The sequence below is a fragment of the Notolepis coatsorum genome, assembly GCF_963971535.1.
Source record: "Notolepis coatsorum genome assembly, chromosome: 2".
Lineage (NCBI taxonomy): Eukaryota > Metazoa > Chordata > Actinopteri > Aulopiformes > Paralepididae > Notolepis > Notolepis coatsorum.
The window spans coordinates 203093497-203117112 of NC_140166.1; the positions used below are offsets into that span (position 1 = coordinate 203093497).

The 23616-nt window shown below is 42.8% G+C and overlaps 1 protein-coding gene across 1 annotated transcript in view; it reads left to right on the plus strand.

Annotated features, from left to right (window-relative positions):
- The first annotated feature begins 1787 nt into the window (after positions 1-1787).
- Positions 1788-23616, plus strand: part of ankrd13c (ankyrin repeat domain 13C) — a 95450-nt gene continuing 73621 nt past the window's right edge. Inside the window, exons 1-2 of the mRNA XM_084338000.1 lie at positions 1788-2423; positions 6688-6729. Of these exons, the coding sequence (XP_084194126.1) occupies positions 2018-2423; positions 6688-6729 (448 nt within the window). The 5' untranslated portion in view covers positions 1788-2017. The remainder of the gene's footprint in view (positions 2424-6687; positions 6730-23616) is intronic.

A 23616-nucleotide genomic window follows, 5' to 3' on the forward strand; every position in this document is an offset into this window, starting at 1 on the left:
CTGTATATTCTGGCCTGTAGATGTCATGACAAGGCGGACATAGTTGAATATTTTCTCACAGGTATGTTTTAAGTTATCATTTAATATTATCCCATTACTATAGACAACATAGTGATCAATAAAGGAATATCTTATCTTATCTTAGTTATGGTCGAGTAATACAATCAAAAAGATTCAAGCTTCATGTTGATTTTTAAAATTTCTGTCCCAAGTTTTTGTTCCCACTAGCCCGAGTGGTTAGACCTAGGACTAAGTATGTATTCTCCTAACCTGAGTGGTTAGACCTAGGACTAAGTATTTATTCTCCGGACCTAGCCTGAGTGGTTAGACCTAGGACTAGGTATTTCCTCCCCTAACCTGAGTGGTTAGACCTAGAACTAGGTATTTCCTCCCCTAGCCTGAGTGGTTAGACGGTGACCTATAGGACTAGGTATTTCCTCCCCTAGTCTGAGTGGTTAGACCTATAGGACTAGGTATTTCCTCCCCTAGTCTGAGTGGTTAGACCTATAGGACTAGGTATTTCCTCCCCTAGCCTGAGTGGTTAGACCTAGGACTAGGTATTTCCTCCCCTAGCCTGAGTGGTTAGACCTAGGACTAGGTATTTCCTCCCCTAGCCTGAGTGGTTAGACCTAGGACTAGGTATTTCCTCCCCTAGTCTGAGTGGTTAGACCTAGGACTAGGTATGTCCTCCCCTAGCCTGAGTGGTTAGACCTAGGACTGGGTATTTCCTCCCCTAGCCTGAGTGGTTAGACCTAGGACTAGGTATTTCCTCCCCTAGCCTGAGTGGTTAGACCTAGGACTAGGTATTTCCTCCCCTAGCCTGAGTGGTTAGACCTAGGACTAGGTATTTCCTCCCCTAGCCTGAGTGGTTAGACCTAGGACTAGGTATTTCCTCCCCTAGTCTGAGTGGTTAGACCTAGGACTAGGTATTTCCTCCCCTAGTCTGAGTGGTTAGACCTAGGACTAGGTATTTCCTCCCCTAGCCTGAGTGGTCTTTCCTTCCCTTCCATTCTATTCTTGAGCAATAGGGGGGGTTAGTGTTCTGTGTTGCTGGCTCAAGCCACTGGCTTAGAAACATTGATTGACAAGTATCATGCTCCTATAGGACAGTGATGTATGGATATATCCATTTCATACATATGGAAAAAAAACTGAAAATCCCAAAATAAATAAATCCAAAATCTAAATCTAAAATCAGTAGGCCTTATAGTTATGGAAGACATAAATTACATGAATCTCCTTCTGGAGTTAATTAATCTGTTATCCTTAATTCTATGTTTATGCTGTCTGATTTTATGTTAATTAGTAAGATCATCATCATCTGCATCTTCATCATCATCTTTGCAGTCGTTGTTGTCCTGTCCTCCTTCTTGCTCTTATTACTATGTTGCTATTACACATACGCGATACGCCTATCCGACATGAACCTCTGATTTGATATAATCTTTATGCCCTGGTCTAATAATAATAATAATAATAATAATAATAATAATAATAATAATAATAATAATAATAATAATAATAATAATAATAATAATAATAATAATAATACAAAAAAAGTATAAAATAATAATAAGCCACAACATGAAGATACTCTAAGATGGGGGTTGATTGTTTTGATATTTTCAACTGAGTTCATTGGATACATTGTAAATAATGTGGTTTATTATATCAATCGTAACCGATTGTAACCTTTGGAAAGTCTCGCGATAGTTGTTGGCGGAAGATGGCAGACGAGTCTTCCGCACTAGTCAAACGATGCTCTAAAACGCCGCTTGTGTTGTGCAGCTAGCTAGTAGATGCAGTTTCAGGAGAAACGCGAACATTTTTATACTTATTCAACCAGCAAGTGATCACTCCTGGTTTGTCTACAATTGAACAATTGTTTTTTGTTTGTTCGGTGGAAGATTTTACTGTTTTCATGTTGTGCAATTGACAGTTTTTGGGTGAAGTAGTACCACTGGCTGATTCTACTCGTCCAGAGGGTTTCTGTCGACAACCCTCTGTTGTTTAGAAGATGACCGGAGAGAAGGTCCGCTCCCTGCGCAACAAGGACCACAAACCCAGCAAGGACGAGGACTTACTGCAGCCGGAGGAAGAGGCTGCGACCGGGACATTCAGCGCAACAACCAAGACGAGCAATAAAAGCAAAGCAAGTAAAATCTTCAGCAATCACCACAAGTTAATCAAATCTCCGTCTGCAGCACAGCAGCAACAACAGAACCAGCAGCAATCGCAGATCAATGCGAACGCAAACACACTACTATCAACGGCGGATGTTGTTGTCGATGACAATAACAGAAACCCCATCATCCGAACCACCGGCGAAGACTTCCCGGTGCATGAATGCGTGTTCAGAGGAGATGTCCGACGCCTGTCTTCGCTCATCCGAACGCAGAATATCTCGCAGAAAGACGTCCATGGTGAGTTCACTGATTGTTTGCTATTTCTGTTGCAAGTTTTTGTTCCGCCTAGCCTGAGTGGTTAGACATTAGGAATTGAAAATGGGGGGACCCTGATGTAAACAAGACTAACGTCTTTCTCTGGTCTGCATCCTGGAACTTAACAATTGTGTGTATTGAGCCGTACTGTATTGTACCCATTCTGCAATCTGTTAATAACGTTTTCAATCAATCAATCAATCAAAGACCTAGGATCAGGTATTTCCGCCCCTACTAGCCGGCTGAGTGGTTAGACCTACTGTAAGAGTCAGGTATTTCCTCCCCTATAGCCTCAGTGGTTAGACCTACTGTAGGATCAGGTATTTCCGCCCATACTAGCCTCAGTGGTTAGACCTACTGTAGGATCAGGTATTTCCTCCCCTATAGCCTCAGTGGTTAGACCTACTGTAGGATCAGGTATTTCCTCCCCTATAGCCTCAGTGGTTAGACCTACTGTAGGATCAGGTATTTCCGCCCCTACTAGCCTGAGTGGTTAGACCTACTGTAGGATCAGGTATTTCCGCCCCTACTAGCCTGAGTGGTTAGACCTACTGTAGGATCAGGTATTTCCGCCCCTACTAGCCTGAGTGGTTAGACCTACTGTAGGATCAGGTATTTCCGCCCCTACTAGCCTGAGTGGTTAGACCTACTGTAGGATCAGGTATTTCCGCCCCTACTAGCCTGAGTGGTTAGACCTACTGTAGGATCAGATATTTCCGCCCCTATAGCCTCAGTGGTTAGACCTACTGTATAGGAGTCAGGTATTTCCTCCCCTAGCCTGAGTGGTTAGACCTAGGGCTTGGTCTTTCCTCCCCTAGGCTGAGTGGTTAGACCTAGGGCTTGGTATTTCCTCCCCTAGTCTGAGTGGTTAGACCTGGGGCTTGGTCTTTCCTCCCCTAGCCTGAGTGGTTAGACCTGGGGCTTGGTCTTTCCTCCCCTAGTCTGAGTGGTTAGACCTGGGGCTTGGTCTTTCCTCCCCTAGTCTGAGTGGTTAGACCTAGGACCAGGTCTTTCCTCCCCTAGCCTGAGTGGTTAGACCTGGGGCTTGGTCTTTCCTCCCCTAGCCTGAGTGGTTAGACCTGGGGCTTGGTCTTTCATCCCCTAGCCTGAGTGGTTAGACCTGGGGCTTGGTCTTTCCTCCCCTCGCCTGAGTGGTTAGACCTGGGACCAGGTCTTTCCTCCCCTCGCCTGAGTGGTTAGACCTGGGACCAGGTCTTTCCTCCCCTAGTCTGAGTGGTTAGACCTGGGGCTTGGTCTTTCTCACCCAGTTCTTTCTCATCCGAACACAGAATGTTGCGCAGAAAGACGTCCACGGTGAGTTCACTGATTGGCTACATAATTGCATTCCAAAGTTCATGACCCCCCACCAGTGCATGAGTCATGACCCCCACCAGTGCATGACCCCCACCAGAGCATTACTCCCACCAGAGCATCACATAACCATCTATTTCAAGGCCCACATTAGTCAGGGTCTACGGCTTGGGCCTGTAGAACTCCCAACACCGAACGCCTCCTCTGCAGGGCAGAGCAGAGGTCTTGGTCCTTGTGTTAGGCTTGGTTCATGTTCTATGCCATCATTTTCAAACGAGCATAATCTCTGTCAAAGTTTGATCTCTATCGAAGAAACTTGCCATTCCACAATGCTCTGTTCTAGTCCCCGAGTTCTAGATTGGAATGCCTTCAGTAGGGAGATTTGAAATGTGTGATACAGTGGATTCGTCTCTCTCAGTGGGGTGTTCTGGAACTCAGCCCTGTATTTTTTACAAGACCTCCCAACCTTGACAAGGAACTGCATGGCTCGTGGAGTAGCACCGGCCTTTTGTTTATCCCACCGAGGTTCACCTTTACTGGATACGGGCTGAATCTGGACCGGATCCAATACATAGAATTTTACAGTAAACATAGAGGAGGCAATGGCTACCTTCCTAGGACCAAGAGACGAAGGATGCTCACTGGATTCCTTTGCCTTTCACACCTTGGCTGTTTATTTACATAGAGGCAAGGTTGTAATCTAACTAAACTGAAAGTATGCCGTATCATATCATTCCTGATATAGCCGACAGCCCTGCTCCTCATTTGACCAGTATAGCCTTGTCATAAGGCATAATTATCCCTATCAAACTTCTGTACATTCCGTTGACCTGAAACAGCCTCTGTTGGAACTTGGGCCCATGCCCTCTTTACGCAGTTTATCACAGTGTGTCCAGTGGGACTCTGAGCTATTCCCAGACAGGACCATATTTCCACCTACTGTACATCAGGACCCTTTTGTGCCAATCATCAGGACTAAATCCATATAATGCAAATGCAGGGCAGAATGCAGATTTTGTGGGACAGTAAGGTAATATACGGATACTTATGTAAGTTTAATAATGAGCCAGACAGTTTGTTCAATGTGCCTGTGCCTCATCCTCACAGGGTGGACACAAAATAAAAAAATAAAAGTATAACATAAAGTATGAAATAATATAGGCCTACCTTTTAAGAGTTGGACAGACAATAGTATTTGGAAGGAATAAAACTTTTAAAATGATTTATTTTGGGTGGAATAAACCTTAACACTATTTGAGTGGAATAAACCTTTAACCTTATTTGGGTGGAATACACCTTTATAACGGCTATGATTGATTCTATATGGTCCTCGCATGTATTAACCCTTTCACCACCACACTACAATGGGTTAACACTTTCACTACCACACTACAGCCGGTTAACCCTTTCACTACCACACTACAGACGGTTAGTGTGGTAGTGAAAGAGTTAACCTTCTGTAGTGAAAGCGTTAACCCTTTGTAGTGTGGCAGTGAAAGGGTAAAAATAACCATAGGCTCATGGGTCAAATAGGCCGAATGGCTGGGCAGCAGAAACACTGCAGAACGGAACACAAATTATAGCCGGATATAAATGATGCCTTCATAGTTGTTACCGCCGCAGGCACGTTTACCTCTTCCAAAACACAAACTTGGCAAATCTGAGACCAAGGTTTCAGCACCACGGAGAGTGCGCCGCTTCTCTGCATGTCGCTTTCACTGGAATCCACGCTGCGGTCGATTTATTCGGTCTGTCCACATACCGGTCCCGAGGGACAGCAGCTCAGGAAGAAGGAGGCGAGCTCTGTGTCCTTCAGTAGCATTCCTAACTTCACTCCTGTCCTGACAGCCGCTTCCATCTCTCCACCACCACTTCTCTTTGAGTGGCAGGCTGATATGAAACATGCCACAGAGCACATCTGCAGCTGTAGCGCAGAGGTCGGTGAAACTGAAAGAGCCAAGAAGCAGCGGTGGTTTACTCTTAACTGCGCACGACAATACAGTTTGCGGTTGACAGTAGTTCCATCTCTCATGTCCCAGCGAGAGGAGGCACTGGCAAGCAGGGAGACGCTGGTGTGCAGGGCTAAATGGTAAATCATGCATTTACTGTATAGCGCTTTGGATAAAACTCACACACACCGATGGCAGAGGCAACCATGCAAGGTGTCAAGTTTGTCAACCTGCTCATCGGGAGCAGTTGGGTGGTTAATTAGTGTCTTGCTCAAGGACATTTCCGACACGCTGCCGGGAGGAGCGGGAAGCGAACCGGGAACCTTCTGATTACCAGACGACCGCTCTACCTCCTGAGGCGCTGCTGACCCCCTAATAGGGCTGACTAGACTATTGTGGTGCATCAGCCATGGTCAGTGATTACTGATTAATAACTCATAAACTCTCTCTCCCTCTCCCTCTCCCCTTCACCTGAGGTATGTGGAAGGAGAGGCTTGGTGGAGCTGACGGGGAGATCTCTTGTGAAGGGATTCTCCAGATGCTTACCAGGCAGCTTTCGCATTTTAGGAAGAATAAGAGGTTGTGCTGCTGCTACAGTAACTCTCCTGACACACCTGTTATTTCCCCCAAATGCACTTTTAGCAGCCAGCTTATGTTATTTCCAAACCCATTAGTCTATTTCCCGCCCGTCAACAAGCCCCCCCCCCCTCCTCCAGAATTCAGTAGGTTAATAGCTTTTTAGGGCTTGATATTGGTGCTTGTGTGCACAGTAGTAGAACACACACACACACACACTGTGCCTTTCATGCCACTTAAGAGTGAGAGGATTATGTGTCCCAATTTAAATGGCAATTTCATCCCGAGTGCGATAGCCAACAAATCGCAAAGTGCTCGTCACGGATGTTATTCCCGTGTGATTATTGTAGTATTACTTTAGTGTCTGTCAAGGGCAGTGTTCTGATCTGTGTGTCTCCTGTGTTCCTCAGGAAACACACCCCTGCACCTTGCTGTCATGATGGGCCACAAGGGTGAGTGATAATGTGCTCAGCTGTCTGTCTGTCTGTCTGTCTGTCTGACTTGTGTTAATTTCTGTCTGTCTGTCTCAGCGTGTCTCTCTATCCGTCACATGTTCATCTCTGCTTGTCTGTCTGTGTTTCTGTCTCACGTGCCTGGTTGTTGCAGTGTGTCTGTCTGTCTATCTATCTGCAGCTCTCTCCCTTGTTTAGTTTTCAGCCCGACTCTGCCGTGTATATTTATCTGGCTAAGCCACCACCACATTTTGTCACTGATCACAACACAAATCCCAAAAGGCAAGATGTTCATGCATTTATAAAGAGGCTGAGTTAAGGCGGTAAACAGCGACTCCTACAGTTCGGTCGGGGCGCCTGCTCAGCGCGGATAGGATCTAAGGGGGGTAGTGTGATCCTTCCACACGTTACACCCTCTCAGTGAGAGTCCGCGCTGCCAGGTGAAAAGAAGCGGTTGATTGGCTAGACGTAGGCCTGTTGCAATAAGCAATAAATCAATTTATCGCGCAATAATGAAAATGAATGCAATGATTTTGATGGGCGCAATTAATTGTTATTTGCGTGTTTGTTTTAATGAGGCGGGAACCAGTACCTCTTCGTGTGGGGAGGCGGGCCGCTGCCGTTACTACAGAGTACAGCACGGGAGCTCCTGTGAGCACCATGCGTATGTTGGGCAGTAGCAACGCTACATAGCTTAACTACATTTCTCAGTAGCGTGATGGTAGCGTCGCTCCTTTTGAACCAAGTAGCGTTCTTTGTAGTGTAGCTATTTTTAGACCCAAGTAGTGATGTAGCGTGAACAAACGCTATACGCTACTGCCCGGAGAAACTGGACTGCTAAATAAAGATTAAAGATCTAGTGTTGATGCTATGACGCTTCCTCCTCATCGTTGATTGCCTGTAGTAGCTGCATCTAACGTTAGTAGCTAACGTTAAAACTAACCTAAAGTTAGTTGTTCACCAACAATCTCAACATTTGTTTTATCAGTAGCTCAAAAACACAGAACCGGACGACACAAGTTGTCCGCTCATAGGTTCTGCTAGGATAATAACAACAATACTTCCGGTCGGTGGGTTTCAAAATAAAAGAGCAAAGTCTAAAACACCGGAAAAGACGTTTATTTTGTACAGCGTTTTCCTCCACGAGTACTCAAGTACATCATGTGATCAATCGATCTGTTTTTTTTGCCCATCCCTAGTTTATCCTGTGCTGAAAAGTCTCCATTCCAATAGAGATAGTATATATTTGTGTTTATTTGATTATTGTTGAGCTATATTTTAATCGAGAGTAACTGGTAGTGTAGCTTACTACATTTTCCAAGTAGCTTGCCCATCACATAATCCGCGAGCCACAGTAAACAAACGCGAGCCACAGTTAGGGTGACCAGGTGTCCCGCTTTTGGTTGTATACTGCACAGCCATTTTACCTAATGTCCCACGTCCCGCATATTGAGAGGATGTCCCTCTTTTCGAAGCAAAAAATAAAAACATGGGTCTAAAAGCCCCTTCCTACAGTAAACGTAGCAACCCGCCTCTTGTCCACACACATTGCTCTGCTCGTTTTATCATTGCTCTCACGGAGATAAAACTGGGAACGAGGTTACTCTGCTTCTGACGCTACCTCATATCTGATTGGTTAGGTAGTAATTTAGGATATTTACAATGTCTTCCAATGTTAAATAAAGGTTTATTGCACTTTGAAACGGTTTCCTTGCATTATTATGCTATTATCATTATATTAGTAAAAAAAAAAGTTGACTTTTTGGGAAATACATTTCTCAAAAAAATTATTTCTCTCAAAACCGCAATAATATCACTTATCGCAATAATTTCTGGGACAATTAATCGCCCAGCAAAATGTGTTATCGTGACAGGCCTAGCTAGACGTGTGTCGGAGGAAGCACGTGATAGCCTCCACTCTCGAGAGTGGAGGCTAAGTGCGCAGCGACCAGGAAGGGGATTGGGAATTGGCATAACGACTAAACATTGGGATGGGAGAAAATCGGAGGAAAAAGGAGGGGAAAAAAGATTAAAAAAAATAAAAAAAAATAATACTTATAAAGAGGCTGAGTTTACAGATGTCTGCCCGGGCCAAAGAGAAAATGGGTGTGTGTGTGTGTGTGTGTTGGAAAACCGTTTTTTTATGGACGACGCGTCTCTTCAATCTAATGTCTCTTAAGACCGTCTCTGGTCTGTGGTGATGGAACACTGTCCCCGGATTAGTGGGGGATTAGATAATAATTATACAGTGTCTCTCGTCTTCTAGTCGAGACTGGTGAGGCACCATTGTTTCACTCACACACACACACACACGTCACACGCACTGTAACAGATGAAGTCGGAAAAGAAGATAATTAGATAGGATTAGAGAGGTAATTTTCAACTTCCATAATGTGCGCTCGGTCAGTGTGATAGATTTATGCCTGGCAGCAGCAGTCTCCCTTGAACAGGTAACGTTGGGTAGTCATTTGATAGTTGTGCCAATCAGCCTTGAGAAAGTGACATGGGAAGAAATAGCTGTGTCAGATAAAGTGACATTTCCTGGGCACATTGCAGTCACGTAACCTATTTATTTACCAAGCAGAAACTCCTACAATATTTAAAACGTAAGACAGACGTGTCATGATTCCCGTGGCTCCCTGGAACCTCTTTAGTGCAAGTCTTGTTTTGTTGTAAGCCGAGTCGTATTGGCTCGACTGAAAGCATCCCGGCGTGGTAAAATATTAACGCGCCGGCCCTTTGTGAGACGATGGCGATGCCTACATTTAATTTCACTGGGAGACCTCAGAACATGCTATTGAAAGATTAATGCCTTTTTTCTTTTGCAGAGGGCTCTCAGTGAACGATTCAAGCATAGGGTTACCCGCGCTGCTTGCTCACGTTTGTTTAGTAGTGTCCATCATCGAGGCATGGATTTAGAAGCGTACAGATTGATTTCACTTTAGCTAAATCCAGTTCCCGTCAGATGAGTATAGGCCCTGTCGCTCTGTATCGCAGACTTGCTTATCGGAGTAGTGAAGCCCGGTGGACGGATGGGACAGTATGGCATTGATTCTACTAATGAGTAAACCTAGATCTGGCTAATGCCACTGTCTTATACCCCAGGGAGGCTCTGGCCAGACATGCCAAAAACAGAGGGACATGACATCATAATGTGGGTGTGGCAGCCCTGTTGGGATTGGATGGCGTGGGTGTGTCAGTGTTGGGTGTGTCGGTGTTGGGTGTGTTACAGTAATAATATAACTTTTTCACTACTCCCAGTAACGAGTAGTGTAACAAATTACTATCTCAATTTCAGTAATTATATTAGTTACCCAATCAAAAATCAACTCCATTACTTTGATTTTGTTTGATATATTATTTCTTTCTTATCAACCGTATTGTGTAAACATCTAAAACACTGGGTTGATATGTCTATTTTATGTGTATCTGCCAATTTCATGATTTTATGTCTATTTTATGTGTATCGGTGACTATCAAACCATACACAGAGGCCTATTAACACTTTGAGTGCCAGCCACGAGAAATCTTGTTAGTTCATGCCATGCGTTGAGTGTCAACAATGAGAAATCTCGTTATTTAATCGTTATTTTTATTTATTAGTGATTTCCATTCATTTTTCATCAATCTAGCCTCACGTTACCATTGGGGATCTATCTGAGCTCGAACAGGGAAAATACCACCCCCTATCGTCTCTCCGGATGGTATTGCACACATTGGATTGGACTGAATGAAATGGATGGGAAAAAAAGAGTCCGGAATCCACATTTTACTTGTCAGGCATGTAACCTGAGACGATCCCATTCATTGCAGAGCCGCAGAACAGCGTGGAATATGTGTTTCCAGTACCCAGCGTTGGATCAATAAACGCGATCGATATTTGGAATGGCGATCAGGAATTGTAATAATCTTTTTGGAGAACATCTGATCTGAGGTAAGGAATCTATTTGACCAGTCTTGGGATAATCAGAGTTTTTTTCACCTATATCTCAGCATGTCCCATAATTGTGTGTGTGTGCTGATCAGGAAATAAGATAATTGCTTTTTCAGCCCGCTTCTCTAGCGTGCATAAGTACACATATACTATCGATAATCTAGCTTTTATTTGAAAACGATTCATAAATAGGCCGAAAAATTACGACGTGTTTTGTGTATTCCACTAAAGCGCGATTCCTGCAGAATCACCTTTTTTTCTGGACGTTTGCAAAAACGAACGTTTTTCAAAATGGTATAAAACGGAAATGTACCGATAAAATCTGTTTTGACAATGTTGACTGCAAACAAGTCATTGATAAGCGACGGACGTATTAGACACATAGCCATAATTTAAGATATAGTTTATGCGTTCGCAAATGTGCTTGCCCTCCCATTGACTACAGTGCCGGCACTCAATCGCTAAATCGTGCGCCCCCTGCTGGCACTCAAAGTGTTAAGATGTTAGATCCTAATATGAAAAATTATGTGATTTAATGTTCTTTGCCTTATCTTGACTTTGTCTTTTTTACTGCTGTGAATCACTTTGAGCTGCAATTCCTGCATGAAAGGTGCTATACAAAATTTACAAATAAAGTTTATTATTATTAAGATCAAAGATGACAAGAACATCATTGTCGACCTGTAATTTAGTGCGAGAGGAGCCTTGACCTCCTCCTACCTTCCACTTCAAAAAGTAGGACCTTGAATCTCTTGAAACACCTGCTATCCTATAACAGCACAACAACACGTTGCTTGAAAGGATTGTCCTTCATTAATGTAAGCCAGCTGTGCTTTTGATCAAGCCTGAAGTAGCCTTGTTACCAAGCTGCTGGTTTTCAGTGAATGAGCTTTCAGACCAGAGGTCTGTTGAAAACAATGGTCCAGCTCAGCTCTGTCATTGCTGGTTTGAAAGCCCCTCGAGGAGTTGCTACCCTGATCGTTCACACAGAGAGGGACACAGATTAAGTGACCTGTGTTGTGGGCAGCTACCACATACCACATAAAGGAACATGTCAACATTATGGGAAATGCGCTTTCCGTCTTGTCCAGAGTCAGACAAGAAGATGGATACCAATTTCCTCTCGTCCAGTAGAAAGTTATCCGGCTACAAGCTAGCCTAGCTTAGCACACATGAATGGAATCGGATATGGACCAGTGGACCACTAGCCTAGCTTAAAACTCCGGGAGAGGTGTTTTTGACGAACAGCTATAGGCTAGCCGGTCCGTATCCGCTTCCATTCATTTGTGCTAATCTAGGCTAGCTTCCTACTGAACGCACAGAGAGGACATTGTCATATATCTTCTTGTGGAGAAAACGTGCATTTCCCATAATGTTGGTGTCTTCCTTTAAGAAAGGAAGCAATTCTGGGGGGTGTAACGTAACAAATTACTGTTCCCAGACAGTAAGAAGTAAAGTAATATATTACTTTTGAAATGAGTAACAAGGAATACTGAGTAACACACCCAACACACATGAGACTCTCAAAATATCTTGTAGGTCAACTGATGAGTTAGAAAAGGCACAGTTTCTACCAGAGGGATTTGATTGCCATCAACAGCAAGGTTATGTACTGTATATATAGTAAGGTTGGGCCGATGGCCGACAGTCATCAACCACTGAGACCAATGACGGGATCTTAAAACCACCCCCCCCTTTCCCTCTGTCCACACTTGAAAAAACAGAGAGAAAGAAAAAAGACAAATTTTTGCACGTTTTAGCTGATCTGTATCCGCTTCCATTAATTTGTGCTAAGCTAGGCTAGTGGTCAGTATCCGCCTCCATTAATTTGTGCTAAGCTAGGCTAGTGGTCAGTATCCGCTTCCATTAATTTGTGCTAAGCTAGGCTAGTGGTCAGTATCCGCTTCCATTAATTTGTGCTAAGCTAGGCTAGTGGTCAGTATCCGCTTCCATTCATTTGTGCTAAGCTAGGCTAGCTTGCAGCTGGATAGCTTTATACTGAAAGCACAGAGAGGAAACTGGTATCTATTTTCTTGATATCCATCTGACTCTGGAGAAGTCAGTAAGCGAATTTCCTTTTTTTTGTGACCAACTTTTTACTTTTTTTTTTTTTTTTTTTAACACGTTCAGAGGAAAGAGACATTCACATCAGCAGTTCATACGAATTCCCACAGTGGCATAAAAAAGTGTCTTTTCAGTATAGATTGTCCGTCAGTATACAGTAGTCATATACTGTGTAGCCTGCCTGCTTGCATTTGTGACAGTGTCTTCCTCTGTTTTGGCGGTCCTGTGGCTGCAAGACAGCCCAGGTCGCTTCTTAACCCCCCTCCCAGCCCCCCGGGTTCGCATAGACATTTTAGGGGATGGAGGAAACCATGATGCATACATGTATAGAATACAATTTCCATTTTTCCTTTTTCTCTTAATTTCCTTTCCTTTCTTTTTTTTTTATAAATGCAATGAAATGAAAAAACAAAGTAAATCATAATTGTGTTTGTTAGATAACTTATAATCCTGTTACAAAGTAATAGGGGAAAATACAAATAAAAAAAGCAACAAAAAATACAACAGTAAACAAAAAAAAACATGCTTTTTGTTCATTCTCTGGTGTCCAAGTACAAACTTGTTCAACCTAGTGGAGTACTGTGTTGTGGGCAGCTACCACATACCACATAAAGGAACATGTCAACATTATGGGAAATGCGCTTTCCGTCTTGTCCAGAATCAGACAAGAAGATGGATACCAATTTCCTCTCGTCCAGTAGAAAGTTATCCGGCTACAAGCTAGCCTAGCTTAGCACACATGAATGGAATCGGATATGGACCAGTGGACCACTAGCCTAGCTTAAAACTCCGGGAGAGGTGTTTTTGACGAACAGCTATAGGCTAGCCGGTCCGTATCCGCTTCCATTCATTTGTGCTAATCTAGGCTAGCTTCCTACTGAACGCACAGAGAGGACATTGTCATATATCTTCTTGTGGAGAAAACGTGCATTTCCCATAATGTTGGTGTCTTCCTTTAAGAAAGGAAGCAATTCTGGGGGGGTGTAACGTAACAAATTACTGTTCCCAGACAGTAAGAAGTAAAGTAATATATTACTTTTGAAATGAGTAACAAGGAATACTGAGTAACACACCCAACACACATGAGACTCTCAAAATATCTTGTAGGTCAACTGATGAGTTAGAAAAGGCACAGTTTCTACCAGAGGGATTTGATTGCCATCAACAGCAAGGTTATGTACTGTATATATAGTAAGGTTCGGCCGATGGCCGACAGTCATCAACCACTGAGACCAATGACGGGATCTTAAAAGCACCCCCCCCCCCTTTCCCTCTGTCCACACTTGAAAAAACAGAGAGAAAGAAAAAAGAAAATTTTTTGCACGTTTTAGCTGATCTGTATCCGCTTCCATTAATTTGTGCTAAGCTAGGCTAGTGGTCAGTATCCACCTCCATTAATTTGTGCTAAGCTAGGCTAGTGGTCAGTATCCGCTTCCATTAATTTGTGCTAAGCTAGGCTAGTGGTCAGTATCCGCTTCCATTCATTTGTGCTAAGCTAGGCTAGCTTGCAGCTGGATAGCTTTATACTGAAAGCACAGAGAGGAAACTGGTATCTATTTTCTTGATATCCATCTGACTCTGGAGAAGTCAGTAAGCGAATTTCCTTTTTTTTTGTGACCAACTTTTTACTTCATTTTTTTTTTTTTTTTTTTTTTTTTTAAACAAGTTCAGAGGAAAGAGACATTCACATCAGCAGTTCATACGAATTCCCACAGTGGCATAAAAAAGTGTCTTTTCAGTATAGATTGTCCGTCAGTATACAGTAGTCATATACTGTGTAGCCTGCCTGCTTGCATTTGTGACAGTGTCTTCCTCTGTTTTGGCGGTCCTGTGGCTGCAAGACAGCCCAGGTCGCTTCTTAACCCCCCTCCCAGCCCCCCGGGTTCGCATAGACATTTTAGGGGATGGAGGAAACCATGATGCATACATGTATAGAATACAATTTCCATTTTTCCTTTTTCTCTTCATTTCCTTTCCTTTCCTTTTTTTTTATAAATGCAATGAAATGAAAAAACAAAGTAAATCATAATTGTGTTTGTTAACTTAATCCTGTTAAAGTAATAGGGGAAAATACAAATAAAAAAGCAACAAAAAATACAACAGTAAACAAAAAAAAACATGCTTTTTGTTCATTCTCTGGTGTCCAAGTACAAACTTGTTCAACCTAGTGGAGTACTGATTTTACCTTCTGGGCCGCAGTAAGTAATATTTGAATCAATTCTGTCCTTGCGCCCTGTGCTCTAGCACTGGATGCCTCTAATCTTAACTGGATCAGTGTAAACTCGTTATTGCCCACCATCCGTTCAGCGCCAGAAACGAGTTAACTTGTTTTTGTGATCGTTTATTCGCTATATCTATTCATAATTCATAACTGCAGCCTCTGGTATACCCTTCAGACCCTGTCTGAGCTGGCAGACGGTCAACACCGCCCTCTATTGCCATGCGGAGCTATTGCATCCCATTTGAAATGGGCTGGTGTGTTTTTAGGAGCCGATCTGAGCCGGGCGGGCGGGGTTTAAATACTCCGGGGAGCCAGGGGCTTACAACGACCAATGTGAATAGTAACCCCACCCGCCCGTCCGTGTGTAATGCTTCGTAATGTCGGGGACATGATCGCTGTGGATAACTGGAATGGTGATCAGATAATTGGATTATTTTTTTTGCATTACATCAGAGACAAGGTAAGAACACTATATACCTTGCGTTGATCTGATGTTTATTTCTACCGCGATCAAAGCTATCTGTGTTTAGGTCTATGTGCTTATTACCGTTGACTGCGTTGGGGGGGGGGCGAGTACCCCGCTACGATGGCCATTTCATGTATGCACGATGAGATATAATAATGATAATCTAGCATTGATTTCAGGATGATTAGATAATCAGCCGAAAAATTACAACGTGATGACTGGATTACAGTCAAATGCCTTTTTCTCGTGTTTTTCCTGGAATTACTCAAAAGCACCCAAACCATACTCTATTCAAAACGGTATAAAACCGAAATGTACGGATGAAAAAACAATCTGTTTCGGGCATGTTGACTGGAAGCAACTCACTGACAGTCAACGGCGTTATTAGACCCATAGATATAATATAAGATATATTTTAAGCACTCGCAAATGTCGCAGTCTAAAACTATATCCATTGAATGAAGACCTTGCGATGAAGGGGGATCAGCGCCCCCTGCTGCTGGCGGTCAATGTGTTAAGATTTCGTAGAAGGACAGCTTACAACGGTAAATATTGAGACTATGAGGTGGTTTCCATCTCATTACGAGCATTTTCTTTACTGCCGTTAAACCGGCAAACACTCTTTTTGTGAGGTGTTAATTTTAGAGATGAATCATCATTTAATAATAAAATGTGTGGCAAACAAGGTATGTTTATCTCCGTTATATTAGTGAGAAATAATGCAACCTTGGCCCAAAAAGCTAGTACTCCTGGACATTCCCACATCATATGTATATATGTTCCTATGACTTTTTGTGGACATAAAGAACATAGGGGACTTTGTAAAATTTTGATTTGACAGTTTCCTGGGTGACAGATAAAATCTTTATCAATTTGTAATGAGTTAATTGATTATTGTAATTACGAGAGGTTAACAGAATATTATCCCATACATTCTGCCAATTTATGCAAGCGTTGTAATCCTTTAAATCTATGTTGTGGTATTACCTGTAGTTCTGTTTAGTTTTCCTTGTATTTTATTATATAACCCAGAAACAAAACCACTTTTAACATTTATGCCACTCACTATAACTATTAAAGGATGAACTGGTAAAGGCTGATTCCATGGGACACCATAAATGCGCATTGCAGTGTGCAACTGTAAATAAAAAAAGAAGGATGTACTAGGGACATTATAGATTTGTTTGAGCTCTTGAAAGGATCTGAGACCATATTCACTGTATATGTCAGATAGTTTGTAAATACCTTGTCTTTGCCAATTGGGAAATGTAACTGGTTTCCCAACCAACAGTAAGAAGTTGTTACCAAAAATAGGGTAAGCGAATTTCCCATAATGTTAGCGTGTTCCTTTTGGAAATAAATTGTAACCCATTGCCAATAAGCAGCGATCCCCCACAGTCCGGTGACTATTGTGGTGACTCACTTCTCCGTGTCTTCCCGGGCCTGAGAAAGAATCTAGAAGACCAAACACTCTGACCTCTCCCATGTAATAATGAATACCAGCCCGTGTCATAATGAATACTGTTATGAAGTTACTTGGAACGAGGAGCGCTGATTGTGACATTCCTTCCCACTGAAGACTTGAGCATTAGTGTAGAGCCTTGGAAAACTCTGATGGTAGCAGTCAATACCATATTTCTCTCTCTCTCTCTCTCTCTCTCTCTCTCTCTCTCTCTCTCTCTCTCTCTCTCTCACGCACACACACACGTGTGCTGCTGCCGTTGCTGCCACAGCGAGGCCATTATTGTCCTGAAGGTTGTTTTATTCAGCAACAGTCATGTTTCCTCCTCACTTACTCCATAGCAAGCAAATTATTGAGTTTTCGTCGTGACTAGGGCAGCAACAATAACCGCAATACTGCAGTAATCGCAGGCATACCACCACAGGGTTGGTAATTATGGTTTGGTTTGCTTGATTTTCTTTTTCTTTTTGCAAGTTAACAGATTAAAGGTTCTATAGAGATAGCATTTTATATATATATATATATATATATATATATATATATATATATATATATATATATATATATACTGTATAATAATTGTAACTGCCTCTCTTGCAATGATGACGCAACCCGTCTTTGATCTTTACTGATCTTTACTTTATTTCCGTTTGAAGAGAACATCTTTATTCCGAACCGTAAAACTGTGAAAACATGCATGAAATACAATAAATCACTGATCAACCCATAACAACATACGTACATATTATCTCTGCTTGTATAGGTGTGGCACCGGTCTTTGCAAGGTTGGTTGTATAACCCACTGAACTTAACCTACAAGCACATTACGGCCCCAAACGTACCTTGTTGACTGCATGCAATATGAGAGGAAAGGTAAGAGCTCTGGTGTCAATGTGGCTTGTCTGATGGTCGTGGAGGAATGACGGACCTTATAGTGTCTCTCTATTTATACCCATGGTCGGGGTCTACTATGACATCACCACTATGACATCACAATGTTCCAGAACGTTCTAGCCTGTTCTAACCGGTACTACTATGACATCACCACTATGACATCACAATGTTCCAGAACGTTCTAGCCTGTTCTAACTGGGTCTACTATGACATCACACTGCAGCTTAACTGGAATTACACTATGACACTCCTGCAGTTACAATAATAATACAACTTTATTTGTATAGCACCTGTCATACAGAAATTGCAGCTCAAAGTGCTTCACAACAGAAAAAAGACAGGCATAAAATGAGCAAATAGTGCAGACATATAAAATCACAGTTTTTAACATTAGGATCTAACATCCCAACAGGCCACCTTGTTTATGGTTTGATTCAGTTTTATTTATATTCAAAAAATACTATTTAGATTCAGTTTTAAAAATAGACAATAATAAAAAGATAGAATAGACAGAGTAAAATAGTGTAATAATGCAGTGCAATAAGTATATATGTATGTAATAATACATCCACAGAGCTTTTAAAAAGGTGTTGAAGAAAATGATTGCCCCCCCCCCAAAAAAAACCCTGATTGTTTAATGAATTTATCAGACATTTTTATTGTGGGTCCAAAATGAATGTTGTTGTTTACATGTTGCAGGCATGTATCCCCTCCCTACTTCCCATCTCTCCACGTGGAATGTACCTGATTGGATAAATGACACGCTGGTGCTCTAGTGTGAATGTTATCTATAGCACCTTTTAACGTTACCAGTACTATGGTATGGTGTGCAGGCACGATCTGTAATGCAACTCGTAATAAAGTTCTGCAACCCTTTTTGATTTGACAATGATGCAAATAAACCTGAATGGCAACGTACGGATATATTGGAGACGATACAAAAGAATGGCGAGATCGAGATGTCTGAATTGTGTCTTAATTTTAAGTGGACATTTTAGTTGAGAACATAAAGAAATTGGATATCACAATTACATATCGGTTTATTATCGCGATATGGAGAATTGTGATGTATCAAAGATAACACCATGACAAGTTACCTGTTATTTATTTGGTTTTATTCAAGAATCACAAGGCATAGTACACATTGGTATAATCATTTATAGTCCTTTGTTATTTGTATTTTCTTTATTTTCTTTACTTTTCCACCATCAACCCCACCCACCCAATACTGTTGTTATTTACTTATTTGTTATGGTTTGTCGAGAGACACGCAGTGATGGCCGACTAGTAAGCCTTGCTTCCAGAGCCACTGTGCCAGCCGGGGTGAGACACACACTTCCAGTGAAATGACACAGCGGTGCACGTCAGAACAATGCTATATAAAGAACGGCTTGTGCAATAACAAAGAGGGGAAAACGCCCCGGTCTCCTGAACACAGTTACCAATTCACATCCATCTGAAAGGAGAGTAGGGATGCTCAGATACTACTTGTTCACCGCCAGTACCCAATCTGAGTCCTCGACTTTTTACAGTGTCATCCGTCAACGAGCACCGATCTTAAATGCACTGCCTTTATATAACAGCTTTCATCCAAGGCGCTTTACAACTCATGCCTCACATTCACCCATTTCAGTTAGGGGGTTAGGTGTCTTGCTCAAGGACACTTCGGCACACGCTGCCGCAGAGGAGCCGGGATGGAACCGGCGACCTTCTTGATTACCAGACGACCGCTCCTGAGCCACTGTCGAACAAATTTAGCGTACGTGCTGCAGGCTTCACCGAGATTGTGACGAGTGCTCCCCCTCTGCGACATGGTGACAGTGAGGGAGCGTGACAGATAGTGAGGACGTGAATGAGAACAACATTTGGCACGTGCCCAGCTTCAGTTGGGACGGGGCTGAAACCGCACAGCTCTGGGAGCTTCTGACAAAGTGCCTCATCTGCAACCAATGCACGTAGTTTAGCGTGAGGGAGGGGGGCAAACGATGGCACACAATTCATCACCGTGCCCCATACTCTCTCTCTCTCTGTCGCTCTCTCCCCCTCTCTCTTAATCTCTTTTTTTAATAAAAATATTTTGACGCTGTTGAAAGTTAAATAATCAAAATGAATAATGAATCAGTTACAACTGCTGAGCTATATAGCTTATCTCCATGTGTTGTTATGTGTTATCTCTCCACTCCACACGATATAAGATTATAAAAATTAAAGCACATAAATATATATATATTTTCTTTATAAAAAAGAGGTAATAATTTACAATTGCATATTGTGGTCATCTGATTGGTCATCAAGGTTCTAAACCGACCCATAGACACTAGAGTGTATAGTTTCAGAGTTTCCTGCAGGGTATTCCATGAGGTAGGAGTAATACAGCACAGCTGTAGTCAGTTATTACAGCTGATTGCATTGTCACTCATCTCTGACCCAGTAATGTGTGTTTTTGGGAGTTCAAGAGGGGAGGGAGTTCCCCAACAATGAGCAGTGATTCAGACCTGTATTTATTTACTTCTATTCTAGGTCTTTTGTTCCAGTAGTGGCCAGATTTTGTAATCAACACATTTAGATGTGGTAAAAGAAAATACATTTGATTTACTTCAAGAAATGAGAACACAGTGTAACACAAAACATTACAATAACGCCTAACAACACAAAACAAAAATAAAGAGGCCCAGATATATACTTGGAGAAAAAATATTGTTGTGACACCCTGATCAAAGGAACAATAGGCGGCCGTTGATTTTGGGCAGAACTTATATTTTCAAATCCTTAACTCATTGGGCGCCATTCACGAGAAAAGTCGGGTTAACTCGCCATCGCTTGAGCGCCAATCATGAGAAAAGTCAGGTTTTAATCGTTATTTATTTTATTCGCTATTGCCATTCATAATTCACCGGGGCAGCCTGTGCATACTGTTCTGAATGTGTCTGAGCTGGCAGACGGTCAATGTCAATACCGCCCTCTAACGCCATTGGCCGCTATTGCACTACATTTGAAACTATGTAGTTTGTTTTCTGGGCTGAGCCGTGTGGGCGGGGTTTATACTCCGGCAGGACAAGCGCTTACAACGATGCATCAACTAGCCCCCCCCTCGTTCATATGCAATGCTGGATAAATATACTCATATTCATCACGGTATAAAACGGAAATGTATGTATGAAAAAATTATCTGTTTTGTGCATGTTGACTGGAAGAAACTCACTGACAATCGACGGGTGTATTAGATCCATAGCTATAATATTTCATATCGTTTTAGCACTCGCAAGTTTGGCTTTCTCCCCATTGAACAAAGCGATGGCATTCTACTAGGGGTGGACGGTATAAACGGTATACGGTATAAACGGTATGAATTTGCGCTACGGTATGGATTTTGACTATACCTTGTGACCGGTAGAGCAACTCTAAAATAGCAATGACGTCACATAACCACAGCCAGTGCGACTATTTCACTCTCATTTGCCCCTAAAAATAGATAGAATTAGATATAGATAATAGATATGTGCAAACTGGAAAAAGTTATTTAGGAGCACAGAGGCTTCGCGCAGTGGGCGTGTCAACGCGCAATTGTCATTTCATAATAGACACGGAACAGAGCGGACCTTCAATTCTAGAAGCAAACTAGTAGCTCTTCCACCCTGCGTTTGAAGGCTGTGCCTGTGTGACAACTTCTCTCGCGAGTCGTGCAGTTTAGTTTCTATGTGTAATGTAAACTGCGACGGATCCAATCGTCTAACATGCTTTGCATCCTCGCCATTCTGGAATGCCCACGTCGCGTTAAAACCTTATGTAATGTTAACTATTGATGTAGCCTCAGAAAGCTAATGTTAGCTGGCTCCACTCCTACTGTAGCAGCCTGTTGATGTACTAGCCTCAGAAAGCTAACGTTAGCTCCACTCTAGCAGCCTGTTGATGTACTAGCCTCAGCAAGTTAACGTTGGCTCCACTCTAGCAGCCTCCTCCCTCCCTCTGTCTCCCCCATCCCTCTCTCTCTCTCTCACTCTGTCTCCCCCATCCCTCTCTCTCTCTCTCTGCTAACAATCCTGATTCGATTCTTGAACTTATTTCATTAAAAAGGAAGATATTGATGGACATTAGCTATAGTATAGCTCAGCTCTGTAACAGAATCATTTGATTATTTACGTTTTAAGTTAACGACAAAAAAATCCAGCCGTGGACCGACATAACAAACGCTGTCACTGTTTACTTGTGTAAGGACATGGTTCCTTTCAAACTGTCGATAGAAAGGGCTTTAAAGACATGGTCAAAGCACTGGATCCAAGATACGCATTACACTTGAGAAAAGGGTTTGCATTTGCAGTTTTGCACAATAAATGTTCTTAAAATACCTCTGTACTATGTGAAATATGTCCTAGTAATACAATAATAATTAGTACAGTAATAGCTGCCATACCAGTGTTTACCCCTTCAGAAGCATTTATATAGACATTTTAAGATAAGTTAATATACCGTGATATATACCGTTACCGTCTATGCTTCAAATTATACCGTGATATAAATTTTAGACCATACCGTCCAGCCCTACATTCTACCCAGAAGGTAAACAACGACCCCTAGCACTGAGGCCATGGTTACACTAGGTGTTTTTGTTTTCGTTTTGTTGCTGAATGAATACGTTTGCTGTCCCTGTTAAATAGAAATGCCGTTTTGGCAGGAAAACGCGTTGCCCTACTGACAACGCTGAAATTGTGTTTCCGTATTCGATACTCGCCAAAACTCGCAGACAACGTGTCATTTAATCTGCGTGGAGCCGTTGTTGCTCAACGCCCATGCGCTGTAGATACCGACATCTGCGTGCCCTCACCAACGTCCGGTGACGACGTTGTAGAGAACCGGAAGAGAACAGGATCCAGCCATATTTTTTCAGCACTGGATAAGTCAACATGAACGACCAAGTAGCTCAGGTGTGCGCTATGTTTATGATTGTACAATCGCTATTCAAGTTGTTGATGTCACAGCACGCTGCTATAACAGCACGCGCTATAGCAAGAGATTATATAGAAAGACGTGATGGAACAAGACGTGATATAGAAAGACGTGCTAGAACAAGTGCTAGAACAAGACGTGCTATAGCAAGCCGCGCTATAGCAAGCCGCACTATCAGACGGCAGTTGGGAATGTTTCACACACAAGAGAATCCCCGTCTCCGGGTTCAGCAATATCGGACCTACGTGGAGCGCCGGTTCTGGATGAGGCCGGGGGGAGAACGGGACAATGGTGGACGAATGAGGTGAAGCAGCATGTCGCCAGGTTCTATGAAGCACACAGAATGCCTCAATGTCTAGGTGCGATCGACTGCACACACATAGAAATCAAAAGACCCCGAGGTGGTTCCACAGACTACGTCAACAGAAAGGGGAGACACTCGTTCAATGTACAAGCGCTGTGTGACTCGAACTACTGTTTTATGGATGTTTATGTCATGTGGCCCGGCAGTGTACACAACGCTTGCATCTTTGCGAACTTGCCATTGTGCACTGCCCTAACCGATGGGACAATCCCCCCCCTGCCCTAAAGAGCTGGTGCCGGGCGAAGATCCTGTTTCCATCTTTATTCTGGGCGATCCGGCATATCCACTGATGCCATATCTGATGAAGGAATACCCTGGTGGTGGCAATACCCCACAGGAACAGTATTACGGGCTACAGCTTTGCGCAGCGCGCATGGTGATCGAGTGTGCATTCGGACGTCTGAAGGCGCGCTTTGCGATGCTCCGGAGAGCTATAATGAGTTAAGCCAAATTCAACAACACCATTCCCAATCAGAACGCATCAGGATGCCTCCAAAGCCACGCCTTGCTAGGTAGCTAGTAGGCAGCTATGTGTTAG